This window comes from Nyctereutes procyonoides, unplaced genomic scaffold, assembly GCF_905146905.1.
Source record: "Nyctereutes procyonoides isolate TBG_1078 unplaced genomic scaffold, NYPRO_anot_genome, whole genome shotgun sequence".
Lineage (NCBI taxonomy): Eukaryota > Metazoa > Chordata > Mammalia > Carnivora > Canidae > Nyctereutes > Nyctereutes procyonoides.
In genome coordinates this window covers 20,531,735-20,546,717 of record NW_026575160.1, presented here as the reverse complement: position 1 = coordinate 20,546,717, position 14,983 = coordinate 20,531,735, and the positions used below count along the sequence as shown (strand labels likewise).

The window sequence follows — 14,983 nt, the reverse complement described above, 5'->3', positions numbered from 1 at the left end:
CCTTTTGAAAACAAATGCCGTTTATAAACCGTTGAGTGTTTGATCTAGTGTTTAACCTACGGTTTGCAAACACTGCCTTAGAAGAACTGTTTTTCTGATTCTATACCTATTTCAAATGAGTTGGATGCCTGAACAAAACATGTAGCTTCCCTGAGCCTCAGTTTGTGTATATATAAAAATGGGAGGCCTGGACTAGACCGGTGGCTCTCAGTCTTTGCAAAACTGGACTAGAGTCACTTGGAAGCTTTAAAAAATCCTGATAGCCAAGCCACACATCAGACCAATTAAATCAGAATCTGGGGGGTGGGGTGAGAGGGGATAGCGTCAATAATTTTAAAGTGCTATGTACTGCCTCTTCTTAGAAGCAGACCTTTAGCATCACAGAGCTGACGTGCCTACATAGCAGTGACCCCCTTGTACTAAGTGCTTCTTACCTCCCCTCTTTCAGGCAGGAGCACAGACAGTCCGGTTTGCCCGTTTTTCTTGGTCTCCATCGTTTTCCCAAAAGTGGAGCTGAGAGTTGCCATTCATCATCTGAGATGGCTGTTGTTTTAATTAGAATTGAGAGAAGAGTGACATGTTTCTTGTACTCCTATCTATTATCAAAAGAGGGAAAGAAAAAGGATAGCTGGAGAGGGCTCTGTGTTTCAAGGAGAAATGGTAGGAGTGTTTTCCTTTGTGGAAGTGAAGAATATAATTGTTAAACATGCAAATAAGGCATGCCCATGGTGGAAGACTACAAGATATCATTTACAAAACATAATAAAATTGTAACCTGAATATGGAGGAGAGGGATAATGAAAACTCTTTGTTTTTTACCTTACATTTGTCCTAACTGACTTCTTGACATTGCCTGCAAGGTTAATGGCAACTGCACCCTACTCTAAGCTGGTTCTTTATTGGCAAGGCTTCTTAACTGCAACGTGGTGATGACATATTGGGTTGAATAATTCTTTGTTTGGGGGAGCTGTTCTGTGCATTGTGAGATGGTTTGCAGCATCACTGGCCTCTACCTATTAGATGCCAGTGGTGCCTCCCCAGTTGTGACAACCAAGATGTCTCCATATGATTGGCAAATGCCCTTTGGGAAGCAAAAATGCCACATCTAGGACCACTCCTTTTGTTAGCCACAACTTATGGGAGTGTGAAAGTCCATATGATGGGAAACACATATGACTTCTTAGGGGCAGAGGAGTAAGAAAGTAAGTGGAGGCTAGATGTTAGCAGTAGGGCTGGGGAGGACGCAGTGTGATGTGTTTGAGGTAGCACAGGCATCTCGGTACTCAGCTGCGTTTGCCTCTTGTTTCTACACTTGAAAGCTCCCTTCATATTTCGACTCTTGGCTGCCTGGTCTTTAAAATGGGCATGATAAATGCCCCAGTGGTTATGGTAAAGAATAAGTATACGTTAACAGCAGCTTTGTTCACATTCACCAATTGCTGAATGCCTGCTAACTCCTGATGCTAGTTTGGAGGGATGAAATGGAGGACAAGGCAGCTGTAGCCTCTGTCGCCATGGAATTCCATTTTAAAAGAGTCAGGGACGAATAAAAATAATAGTACATTGTAGTAAGTCCAGTGGAGGAAAGAAAAAAGTGGCCGAGATAGAAAAAATAGGAGGTGCCCACTTTAGAATCAGAAAAGTCTTTGGGGAGGCAGCCTTAGAAGTGAGACCTAAAGGAAGAGAAGATGCGCCCTGTACGGAGGGAAACGGGCTCATCTCTGGATGTGGCACGCAGCCTATGCTGAGGTAGGCCAGACTCAGCCTGTTCAACACCAGAGGGGCACACACCAGGCCTTGAGGAGTTTAGGGTTTGGGTTTCATTCCGAGTATGATGGGAAGCTGCTGAGGACTGGTGAACAGGAGAATAACATGATGTAATTTTAACTTTGAGAAATCTGCTCTGGGGCAAATGGGTTGTGGAGTACAAGGGCAGCACAGAGAGGAACCCCCGGGGAGGCTGTGACAGGGATCCGGCAAGAGAGTTGTTGTTGGTGATGCAGGGCGATAGACTGGAGATCTAAGGTCGTGTTAATAAATAGGTGTCAGGCCAGTACATGTCCCTGGAAAGCCAGTGAAGAAGATGGGAATTTGGGACTTAAAGGGTTTCTTCAGGGTTTGAAACCAGTTTTTTCCTTTTGAAATAGGTTAACTCTAAAGAACATTTATAATCACTTAAACATTTTTATGATTAAAATATACAATTGGGTTCTGAATATGTTATGTTAATGTGTACTCAAATAACATGTAATGAGTTCAGATTGTGTAAAAGGAAGGGTGTATTACCAATTTGAGATTGATTTTTGGCCTACAATATGACATCAATACTGAAATACACATGTGTATCTGGATGTTTCTAAAATTTGAATTATAGCCATTTTTATAAGCTTTTTTTTTTTTTTTTTTAAGATTTTACTTATTTATTCATGAGAGACACAGAGAGAGAGAGAGGCAGAGACACAAGCAGAGGGAGAAGCAGGCTCCATGCAGGGAGCCCGATGTGGGATTCGATCCTGGGTCTCCAGGATCAGGCCCCAAGCTAAAGGCAGCGCTAAACTGCTGAGCCACCCGGGCTGTCCCATTTTTATAAGTTTTATACATTTAGCCTATTCAGCTGTATTAATGTTTCTTAAAGTTTACGTTAATGAGATTTACATTATCATAGGGACTCTAAGTCTGGGTGCATGTTTCCAAGCTGGGTAGCTTTAGGCTTTATAATTTATACGTTTAGTTCTAAATTCTTGCTTTGCTGGTTTATCTTTTGCCATCAGATTATACTTTACCCAAGCCATTGGAACATTACTCTTCCAGGGAAGAGTCTGCTAGTTTTCTTTAGTTACCATTGTAATGAGTATCTAGTCATCAAAGTTAGTAAAAGTTTTATCTATTTCTAGGTCGAGACCTTTGTGCTACTCCTTAATTCCATAAAAGGCAGTCTCATTTCATAGGAAAGATCAGTTCTTCATGGGTGATCTTTCAGAATTCAAGAATCATTGAAGAGGAATAAATTTAAAAGTAGAAAAATTGATTTTTAGAGTACATAAATCTACAACTATTGTAACTTTTTTTTTTTTTTTTGCTTCAGTACTACTTTTTATTTTCTCGGCATTTTTTTTTCCTTAAATACATTTAAATTTACAGCTCACATATCTCCATGTTTGTCTGGGATATTCCTTCATGTTTGACTTCCTTTCCAAAGTAACCAGTTGTCAGGTGTGTTTTTCAAGTCTGTCACTGCACATGATCAATGCTTGGGCAGCATTTTGTAATTCTAACTTCTAGCAACAAAGGTTAACATAATAACCTAGTCCCCCAAATCACTCACTAAGTACTCTTGTGATTCATTGTACTGATCAAGGATGGGGTGAGTTTTTCTTCTAGTTTACAGTAGTAACAAATGTATCTTAAACACACTTTATAAATTACTTGGTGAATTAGTTTTGAAAAACTTGCCATCTTGACAAATTTTTAACTTGGGAAGATTGTTATAATTGAGAAGAGTGAGGCTTTAGTCATATTTTTATACAACTCAACTCAAATTTGCCTAAAATACTACTGTTCTGCACTGGATTTGTCTATTACTTCCTAACAGTAATCACTGCTTTTTGTAATGCAGCTTTTCAGTGCTTCAATTGTCAAACCTCAGAATCTTTTCTCCACATTTTAATAATAACCATAAAGTACTTATGTAACTAGCACGGTGCCACTGTTTTCCACTTATTTAAAAGTTTTTTTTTTTTTAATAAGACCTTATTCTCATTCTTTTGTCATCTTTGATCTCCATTGGAAAACCATAAAAAATCTAGAACTGAACGGTTACTGGAATTTTACGTGTGAAGAAAGTAAAGTAGGCCAGGTGAATGGCCTGACATCATTAGTGAGTTCACAGGGGGAACTTTAAGATTGAAATTAAGGTCTCCTGGCTTGTTAAGCATATCTGTCAAATTGTAGATTTTAGATCTATAGTTTAGGGAAACTGTCAAAAAACTGTCAAAGATACATTAATGGAACATGCCACCGTGGTGCAGTCGGTTGAGGGTTCCACTCTTGGTTTCAGCTAGAGATCTTTGGGTAGTAAGATTGAGCCCTGCCTTGGGTCCTCACTCAGTGCATAGTCTGCCTAAGACTTTCTCTGCCCTGGTGCCCCCAAACCCTCCAGCTCTCTCTTCTCTCTCGCTCAAATAAATATCATAATAATTATTTCTTCTTCTTCTTCTTCTTCTTCTTCTTCTTTCTTCTTTCTTCTTTCTTCTTTCTTCTTTCTTCTTTCTTCTTTCTTCTTTCTTTTTATTACATCGATGGGAAGATGACCTCCTGTATTTTAAGACCTGATAACTCTTTTGGCAAGAGCACTACTTTGCTGGCTTCTGCTTATTTGGAGGAGTCACTCTGTTATATCCATATGGTCAACCTGTTAGTCTCCATTTTGTTTTTGCTTGACTTTTTTTGAAAACAGCTAAATTCTGAATTATTTTTGATTGTGTCGGTTGGTCATCTGGCATTTGTATAAAAACAGAGTAAGATAGTAATCATTGGTATTATAGTTTTCTTAACTATTTAAAGAATAAGGTAAACTGTGATATCCAAGGGCAGTTTGCAATTTGTGTGAGAATCCATAACCCAAAGAGTGGAATGGTTTTTTGACGCACGAACTTGCTAAAATCCCTTGCCAAATGTGATGGGCCTGGGTTTATATTGTATATATGTGGATCTTTTTCCCCCCCTCTAAAGAAGAGATGCAGCTTCTACACTTTTTCCATTAGGTTTACTAAAGTTTTTTACTTTTGCTATGATTGCTCAGAAGCATTTAATGTGCTAGCTTATTATTTTGGGCCTATATTTATCTAGCTACTTATACTTAAAACACTGAAATGCCTTTTTTCAATAAGGAAGAAGCTACCCTATGAAAATTACTAATGTAGGTTACTGTTTAATTTAGAGGTATTTGTGTTCACGTTATGTGAGGATAAGATTTTAAAGGAAGTTAGAATTTATTGCTTTAAAAACCCATGTGATGGGTGACTGTTCTATTAAGTATTCCCTACTTTAATATATGTATATACATAAATATTTAAAAATGTGAAAATTTACTTTGCATATTATATTCTTTTTGAGGGTGGCGATACATATTTTCTATATTCTGTTTTCATATATTCATTTAAAAATAAGCCTTTGTCCTTGATTTTTAAATTATTTCGTAAGAATTTCCTTCTGTAGGTGAATGCATCCTTTTGGTTAAATGTGCTAATTGACATTCTCATGCCTGAGCATGAAATTATCAATGATCAATTCTGTAGATTTCCGAGTCCCAAGTGAAAGTTATTGAATTGGGGTCTTTGAAAGTGGGGGGCCCACAAATTCAGTCTTAATGTGCTTCTCTTAGATTAGTGTTCTCAACTCTCACTGCTCATTAGGATCACCTCCTGTGCCAAACCTAGCAATGTTCAAAGCTCCCCGGTGATTGCACCATGCTATCAATGTTGACACATTGTTCTTAAAAGTATTTATATATCATCTGAGGGATCTTGTTAAAATGTATAGTTGGATTTAGGGGTTCTGGGGAGGAACCTGAGAGTCTGCATTTCTAACAAGCTTTCAGGTGATGCAATTACTGCTTGAGGACACTTGGAATACAAAGAGCCAATCTCACATTACATTTTGTGAACTATCACAGATTCTGTCCCAGTCATTTTTGTACCAGTGATAATTAACCTTGACTGTACAGAAGAATCGCTTGTGGATTAAAAAAAAAAATCCCTGGAGTTTCAGATTTAAGGGCTCTGGATTAATACTCATGCATCTCTAGTTTTATCTAGCACCACTGATGATTCTAATGCAGTCCCAGGGTTTAGACCACCATGACTGTGTAGTACTGCAGTATGATATATTCTGAAACCTGCTTTGTTTCTTTATTGAGTGGCTCAGTGCTTCTCAACTTTTTCACATCATGGCACATGTAGAAAATGATAATATTTGTGTGGCATTGAATGGGTCAACGGTATCTTCGAAGCCCTTAGGTCATTGGCCCCCGGGACTCTGGTCCTCCCATTCTGGAACTCCAGGCCCAGCTTTGTCGTACTCCTTGGTGTTCACAGAGCTCTGAGAGCCTGACACACTCTATGTATAGTGAGTGAGCCCTCAACAAATGTTGCCATTAACATTTATATTCTGAACTGTGGATCAGTAATGGGATTTTTTTTTTTTTTTTCCCCTGTCGGAGCCCAGGCCACATACAGCTTTACTGTCGCCGTCTTCTCTTCTGGCTACCCATCATAATCCCCACCTAAGTGGTTGGCACTTCTTGAGCTCTGTCCCTCCCTCCCATCCCACTTTCATAGCCCCTGCCCTGGGAAGGTCATAACCCTTCTGCCTTCTCAGATTTTTTACAGTTTGTAGACTTTGTCCCCTTTTGCTTGAAGCCTAATGCCTTCTCTCATTATTTTATGTACCTAAATCTTATCTCTCAAAGGTTTTATTTTTGATGTTGGCTACTATTTCTTTAATGTTGTTGGTTTCTAGGGAAATGTGTTGTGCATTTAGTAGACATTTAGATATTTGTTGACTTTAGAGCACTTGTAACTCTCAAAACTCTAGGTGTTAGAAGAAGGGGGCTGAGCTTGTGGTATATACATGGCTGTAGGCTCTTTCTTAAACTGGGTCCTACAGGATGTCTTTTCACTTGTTACTTTACTACACAAAAACTGGCCTCTGTTTCATTCTAGGCAATACAGACTGCAGAAAATATGATTTCTTCCAATATATTAATTTTACTGTAACATGTATACCTTTGTATAATGGGAGCTCTTTGAGCAGTTTGGAAATGCTTAGATATTATCTTTAGATATTTAGGTTTTTAATTAATTGAGGACATTCTATAGTTTCTCCTACATGGTGATCATCATTTAACAGTTCAGCCCAGTGAGGTGCCAGGCATAATGCTAAGAGGTGTAGATATGAAGATGAATTAAACACAAGCTCAGCCTCAAGACCTTTGCATTCTAGCAGAGAAACTGTTGTGTGCATGACTAGCTGTTTAGGTACTGTAATAAACGTATTTTAGCTAGGGTGGCAGGATAAGCTCCACAAAATGCCCCATTTGATTTCCTGTGACTTTGAAGGATGACATAGGAGTTTGCAGGCAGAAGCAAAAGCATAGCATCATAAAACACTTGGTATTTTAGGGGATTATTGTCCAGTGCAGCCAGCATAAAGGAGGTGTGATGGGGATTAACTAGAAACAGACCAGAGTGTGGGCTTCATGGTTTGAGCCATGGGAAGTCATGGAGCTTTTCAAACAAGAGGATGAGATGCTTAAACCTGTACATTTAGAAATTGACTTCATTCTCCAGGATGGATATTGATGTGGAACAAGGAGACTATTTACTGGTGCCTTTTCCTCCTGGAAAGAAACTTTTTTTTTTTTGATTAAAGATTTTATTTATTTATTCATGAGAGATACAGAGAGAGAGAGAGAGAGGCAGAGACATTGTCAGAGAGAGAAGCAGGCTCCATGCAGGAGCCCAATGTGGGACTCGATCGTGGGACTCCAGAATCATGCCCTGGGCTGAAGGCAGACGCTTAACCACTGAGCCACCCAGGTGTCCCCAACTTTTAAACTCTGAATAGATCCTTGGGAACAATAAGAAATGATTAGTAATAGTAGGAAGGAGTTGAGTATAGAACTTGTCAAGGTTGACTTGGAAACCTTGTCCAGTAGATTTAAGGGGAGCATCCTTAACCTCTTTTTATGTTATTGTCACTTGAGGGTTAGGAAGGCTAAAACTCTTTCGAATGCTTTAAGTATGGATTAACCTCAATTTAGGAATAAATTGTATTAAATTTTGCAAGTAATTTTGGACTTAGAATACATTTTTCCATATAAATATTGTTACAAGATGAGGTCATCAAATGCCCACAAATAGGAGAGGAAATCCCAGTGGAAAGAAATGGAGGTTTGGAATTAGAACCATCTGGCTCCAGTTGATTCTTGCCATTTATCAGCTATATGCCTTTGGAGGAAATGACCTCTTGAAGGCCCAGTTTTTCATTTGTAAAATAGAAATAAATACCCCTGAGGCTGTGTGAGAACCAAACCAGAGTTTGTGATGGTGCTCTAAATTTTCAAGTAGTAGTTATGAAGTATACAGGTAAGGGAACAATGTAACATGGGTGGGATAATGTATTCCCCATCAGGAATACCTGTTGCTGGCTGCAGTTGCAGCAGAGCCTCTGGCGGGTTACCACAGAAGGACAGAAGTAGAGGCAGCCCACCTTGGCTTCATGGTTCTTGCTCTCCTACCTTGAGGAGGAAGAGAGAAGGGACATTGGGCCTCCAGCACTAGAGTCCATGAGACTCAGCTGGGTATCTTAAAAATACAAATCACAGGGGGCTTTACTTCTCAGCAGTCCTGATGGTGGGTGGGAGGTATGTACACAAAGGTGCCCTGGGCTTCTGAGTCACCTTCTCAGGAGGGACAAGTTGGGGGAAAGGAGGAGGCTGGAAGAGGAGGCGAGTATGGGCAGGGATTGGGTGCTGGGAAGAGGGTTTAGGAGCTCCTAAGGATTAAGGATTGAGGATTGAGGGGAACCTATGGAAGAGCCGGCTCTCTCGTTTCTTTTCTGTTCCTCCTGCCCTCCCTCCTGCTGCTCACCACTGTGGGTCAGGCATTGTGGTGGGGGGCAAGGGGCATCCCCTCCCTGCTTTCCCCAGGCACTGGACATGCTGGTGTGAGGCCATCCAGAGGAAAAGAACAAAGGCCGGGAATGGCCTTAGGGAGCTGTAGCTAGAAGGAGGGGTGTCAGAGGGAGCTGAACAAGGGTGACTTTGGGGACTTCACCTGGGGGTGTTGGTCCCACCCTGCTGCCTGCTGCTATGCTGGAGGCTAGGGGGGGAACTGGAAATTTAGGCTGCTTATAGATGGGGTGCGTGGGGTGGGGTGGGGGAGGTATCTAATTTGCACTAAGTAAGCAAAGACTAAATTTTTGGGAAAAAACCCACAAATCTATTACATACATTAGAAATGTGTGTGTGTATTCATCAATCAGAGCACATTCAACTTTATTATGTGGACATGATTTACATTATTTCATTTTCCTCCTTAATTGTATCAAGTTGTACCCATTAATTTAGCAAACATTTTGAGTTGAGCTCTGCTAAATACTATAATATAAACTTCAGTAAAACACTGTTTCTGTCCTCAGAGAGTTACCTTCTAGTTTGTTTAAACAGGACTCTAATAACAGGAGAAGAACAATTTTCAGTAAAGAGGCTGCTCATCCCATGAAACTGAAAATTGATATAATGTGACATATAATCTGGTGCAAAATTTTTTTAATCAGAAAGTGGAAAGAGTGTCCAATTTAGTTTTAGAGTTAGTAATTTAGGTTCTTCCAGCAAAGCATAAGAGCATTTCAGAATTCTCAGCCATAGGATTGCAATCTTTTGAATTAGATTACAAAGCAAATCTTCTTTCCTTGAACACATTTTCTTATGGAATAGGCTTGGATTGTTGAAGCTTCTTTTTTTATTTTTAAGTATTTTATTTATTTATTCATGAGAGTTAGAGACAGAAGCAGAGACATAGGCAAAGGGAGAAGCAGGCTCCTCACAGGGAGCCCGATGTGGGACTCGATCCCGGACCCCAGGATCACGCTATATTTACCACAGTACCTTAGAATGACAAAAAATATCATCTGTATTAAACTGGAAAAAAAGGGATTATCAATTTTGTGACACTCCCAAAAGACTATATACAGGGTTGATAATCACTGGACTAAATTTGGAGAAAATCATCTTTAATCTTTTCTGTACGCAAGAAGGCAAGAAAAGCTCTTTAGGGGTGCCTTTAGAAGTTTTTGTCATTTTATGTCTTTATGCTTAAATTATATGCTCACCAGGCAGTATCTGCTTTACTAGGGGTTTCATTTTCAAATGACATATATAGATATACACACATGCACACTTAAAACTTCTTTCAATTTTGAATACATTAAAGCATAATTACATATTTTTTTCTTTTGGAAGGGAAGGAGGAGAGGGGCATAGGGACAGAGGGAGTGGGAGAGAGAATCTTAAGCAGGCTGCACGCCCAGCACGGGGCCCAATGCAGGGCATGATCTCAAGATCCTGAGATCAGGCCCTGAGCTGAAATCAAGAGTAGAATACTTGACTGACTATACCACACAGGTGCCCCGTAACTCTACATTTTTATATAAAAATTAGTAGTTTCTATAAAACAAACTGCTTATATCAATTGATGAATTGCGACTTTCTCCCCCTTTTAAGAAAAAAAAAAGGGAGGGGAATAAGACCCTTTGGGTTAAGGAAGCCTGCCTGTTGTCTAACCCACCCCATAGTCCTCCTCAAGAGGCCATCCAGTGTGTGGCTTTCATGTAAGAGTTCTTGTCCTCAACTTCCCTTTCTCTGTTTACTTGCTTCCTTTCCTTGGGCAAGTTACGTTAGTTCAGGTAAAGCCCTTAAAAATACTTGGCATATAATAAGAATGCAAATGTTAGCTGCTTTATTATTATTACTACTAAGTTGAAACGAACAAAGGAATTAAAAGCACTGGGCGAATTATGAGTTGACCCTGGAGGCTATGAAAGAGCTCTGTTCAAATGCCCAGAGCTCCAAGAATTGTTTAGTGTTTCAGTGATTGAATTAAAGGAAGGCACCAAAGACCACTTGGTACTTTTGTCCTGAGGAATTGTGGTATTCTGAGGAAGTACAGAGGTGATGGCCTTGAGAAATCCTATTTATCACTCTAGAATTGTGGAAGTTAAAGGCTAATTTAAAAGCATATGTGAAGAGCACTACCATTGAAGTCAGTAGAAGACAGGATGCCCTCTTGTACCAGAATTACTTAATATTATCCTACAAATTTATTATTATTGTCAAATGGGAAAAACAACAGCAAAAGTATAAAATAGCACAATTATCATTTTTAAATAATATTGTTTAAAATAGAGGATTGAAGATAATAAACCAAAAAACTATAAGAATTAATAATAATTTAGTAAATGAGTAAAAAATAGATACATTGCAAGGTCACCTGTGTGGCTCAGTCAGGTGGGTGTCTGCCTTCAGCTCAGGTTGTGGTCCCTGGGGAGGTCCTAGGATCAAGCCCCACACTGGGCTCTCTGCTCAGTGCGAACGAAGCCTGCTTCTCCTTCTCCCTCTGTGATTTCCCCCACTTGTGCTCAAATAAATAAATAAAATCTCTAAGAAGATGCATTGCAAAATAAATATACTTCAAAAATGAGGAAGACAAACTATGAGACTCCTGACTCTGGGAAGGGGAGGTCTGTGGGGCAATAGGATAACTGGGTGACAGGCATTAAGGAGGGCACATGATGTGATGCATGATGGGTATTATACTATATGTTGGCAAATTGAATTTAAATAAAAAATACGCTTCAAAAATAAATACATTAACAATACTAGTAAGGTCTAATAAAATGATATCATGGATATTATAAGAAAAAATGTTAAAGTTACAAGAAAGACTTAAGGAATATGAGAACTGTGTAATAACTATAGTCTACTGATAGGATTTTTATCAATGGCAGTTGAAAAGGAAGTTGAATAATTGAAGGTATATCCATGTTTGTGGGTATGAACATATGGATTCATATCGTTAACATGTGGATTCCTTCCAAATTAATTTTTAAATGAAATCCCAATTATAATCTCAAATTACCAAATCTCATATTACCAAAATATGTGTGTCAGGTGTTCTATATGATAAATATGGCATTTACAGTTTGTGAGAGAAGAATGATTTATTCAGAACATGGTAATTAAATTATTGAGAAAATAAAGCCCAAACTTCATTATGGCTTTGAAGGCAGAAACCAAAAAGGAATGGATGGTAAATTTGTCAACAAGAAATATCAAAATTTTGAAAGATCAAAGTACGATGTAAGCAAATGTCAAATGACAAGCCTAGTTAAATATTTGCAGTTGTAGTGATCTAGAAAGAGTAACCTTTTGTCTTTTACAAGCATTAGTATCTCCTAGATAAAGTGTATTTTTTTAATTTTTAAAAATATAAATACTTCTTCAAGAATAAGGCAATAAGATCTAGACTAGTTTTCATTTCTAAGAGTATTTTCATAGTTCAATTAGTTATTTAATCGGAAGCCTGCAATAAGATAAATCTTATGACATAAGAAAATTGGTATTTTCTGGATTCCTCTTAATATGTTCTTTGTACTTGGACAGAAAGCCAACTATTGATTCTCCTATGAGCCTGATTTTATTATTAGCTTGTTTTTTCTCTTCCTTACCTTTTCTTTCTTCCTTTTGCCCTGATGAGAGGAAAAAAAACCTTCTAAAGGCCTGAGGTATAAGGGAAGTCATTTTAGGTTTCTAAGTCAGCATGACTGTACATAAACTTGGTTTAAACCAAAAGGCTGATTTATGGTCCAGCGTGCATACATTATACACTTGCTTTGTAAATGAGTAGCCTAAAGGAAAACCATCTTGTCTTTAAGATATCCATCAATGCTTCTACTCCCTGCATTCCTTAACATTAAAACTTGTGTTGCCTGTCTGTATGCTAATCTATAATCTTTTGAGCTTTAACAAAATGTAAAGAAGTATATAACCCTGTAAAAGCTGTTTATTCTCTGAAGCACTTTCTTCTCTGTGAAGAGTGTGTTTCCTGGGCAGCTGTCCTAAATTGGCCTCCAGTAAAACTCTTTTCTTACTTTTAGAGATTCTAAAATGTTTGCTTGTTTTGCACCAACAATCCCTCCATCTCTTCCTTCTTATTTCATTTTTAAATTTGTTTTAAAAATAGTAAAATTGATCATAAAAATCCAGATATTGCAGCAGTATATAAAGAGTGATAGGCTCTCATTTTATTCATCCCCAGTCCTGTGCCCTAGGGTCACCATTTCTTTATTCCATTCTAAATTTACCGCTCACCATTGGTTCTATCCCTTCGGCAGTTATATTTGTGGAAATTTCAATCTAAGGGTTCCTTGTATAGTTTTTGGCAAATAATAGGCCCCCATTTTATTGAATGAGTGAATAAATGAAATTTGTAGATATATGCCTAATTCTTTTATAATCCAGGCTGTTGGATTTTAAAGCATAGCCATAGGGTTTCTTTCAAAGAGTCACTCTTCTTTCCCCAGTTGCTAAGAGTACAACATTACACAATCCAAATGCTTATCTTTATAATGCTTTTCTATAAAGTGAAAACATTTCTTTATGCTAACATGATAATTTAAGTTTCTTTTTTTCTTTCAGCTGCCTTTGCAGCAGTGTTGCACTGGTAAGATTGTTTTTTTTCCTCTGGTATATTTTATGCAGATATTTACAACTCCCCAAAGCTATTACCCATATATAAAAAGAAATAATTTCAGTATGATAAGGATGAGAATATATTATTACTTGCAACACAATAGTCTGAAAAAGTAGTTTAATTGATAAATCAAGGTCAGAATAATGTAATTTTTTAATAAAAAAAGATCCATTATTAAAGAGGTTATATTTGAGACTCTGTTTCACTTAACGTTAATATAGTGTTCATGTTGAGAGGAAGATTAATTTTTTTTAATCTTCTAGATAGAGTGAAATATGAATTTCATTAATCAGACATTTCTGAAATGGTAACCCAATGACATTTATAGTTCAATTTATAATTTTATTGTACTTGACTTAAAATATTGTTATTCTGGTTCATTCTAATTTTAAAATCTAATCTGAATGTGTTTTCTATTAGAGAGAAATTTTAGTAGATATGTTACGACATGTAATAGAAAAACAAATATGGATACCATTATATTTGAGTTTCATTACAAAATTATGTGCAAATTTCTAGATACCTTTATTTTTGCTTGTAGAATTTCTTTTAAAAATAATATTTAGTATAAGTGTCAATGCTTGTTACCCTTTTGTTTTTGCAGGAGCCATATAACACACCTCTTCGAAAATGATCGTCACTTTTCTCACCTCTCAACATTGGAAAGGGAGATGGCTTTTCGCACTGAAATGGTTAGTTTTTATGTCATATTTTAGCAATCTAAAAAATTTAAGCTTTTTATCATGGAAATTTTCAAAGATGTTCCAAAATAGAAAGCTCCCCTTTCCCAACCCACAGCTTCAACTGGTGACACCACTGTTTATCTTTTGTATACACCTTCACACATAGGAAACCTCAGACATCATATCATTTCATCCGTAAATACTTTCATATGTGTCTCAAAAGAAAGGAATTTTTTGTTACCCACAGTACTATTGACACACTTGAGAATGATGAACAGCGATTTCTTAATATCATTAAGTATCAATCAGTGTTTAAATGACCAATTGGCTTTTTTTTTTCTTCTTATAGTTGGTGTGTTGTAGGCTTGAATCAGGATTCAAGCAGTGTACATTGCATCTAGTTGATGTATCTCTTAAGTCTTTTAATCTATAAATTCCATTTTTGTTGTTTTTCTATTATTGAAGAATCTAGGTTATTTGTCTTATAGAATTACCCATAGTAATTCACATTATTTATTATGTTCAACCTCCCAAGTTTCCTGAAAATTGATAGATAAGAGACTTGGTACCTGAAGGTTCAATTTTTTTAGCAGGAATATTTCATAAATGATGTATATTTATTATTGTACCGTATGAAGAAGCACATCGTGTCTGGTTGTCTGTCTTTTTTGCTATGTCAGGATTGATCAGTGGCTTTAGTATTGTCATGTTGATCTCACTTAGCCAGCCATCAGCCTAGGTCAGTTAATTCATTAATATTACCAAATCATGATGATCTATTCTATTATTTTTTTCCTCTGCATTTGTTAACTGTAATTCTTTCTATAAAGAATTCTCCCATAATATTCATTTGGTTTCTCTGATGTACGCTTCATATAAGTAAGACAGGTAAATGCTTGATTTTTTTTTTTATTTACCACTTTCTAGAAAAATGAGTTGGTCTCCCAGCATTTTCTTCTGATAATCAGTAGAGTTCCTTCTTTTGGA

General features: G+C 37.4%; 1 protein-coding gene across 3 annotated transcripts in view; it reads left to right on the top strand.

Moving 5' to 3' along the window:
* DPY19L1 (dpy-19 like C-mannosyltransferase 1) overlaps positions 1-14,983 on the top strand; it is a 97,562-nt gene that overhangs the window by 3,857 nt on the left and 78,722 nt on the right. For all 3 annotated transcript variants that reach the window (XM_055314809.1, XM_055314808.1, XM_055314807.1), the window contains exons 2-3: positions 13,259-13,283; positions 13,918-14,005. In XM_055314809.1, coding sequence (XP_055170784.1) covers positions 13,259-13,283; positions 13,918-14,005 — 113 coding nt within the window. The remainder of the gene's footprint in view (positions 1-13,258; positions 13,284-13,917; positions 14,006-14,983) is intronic.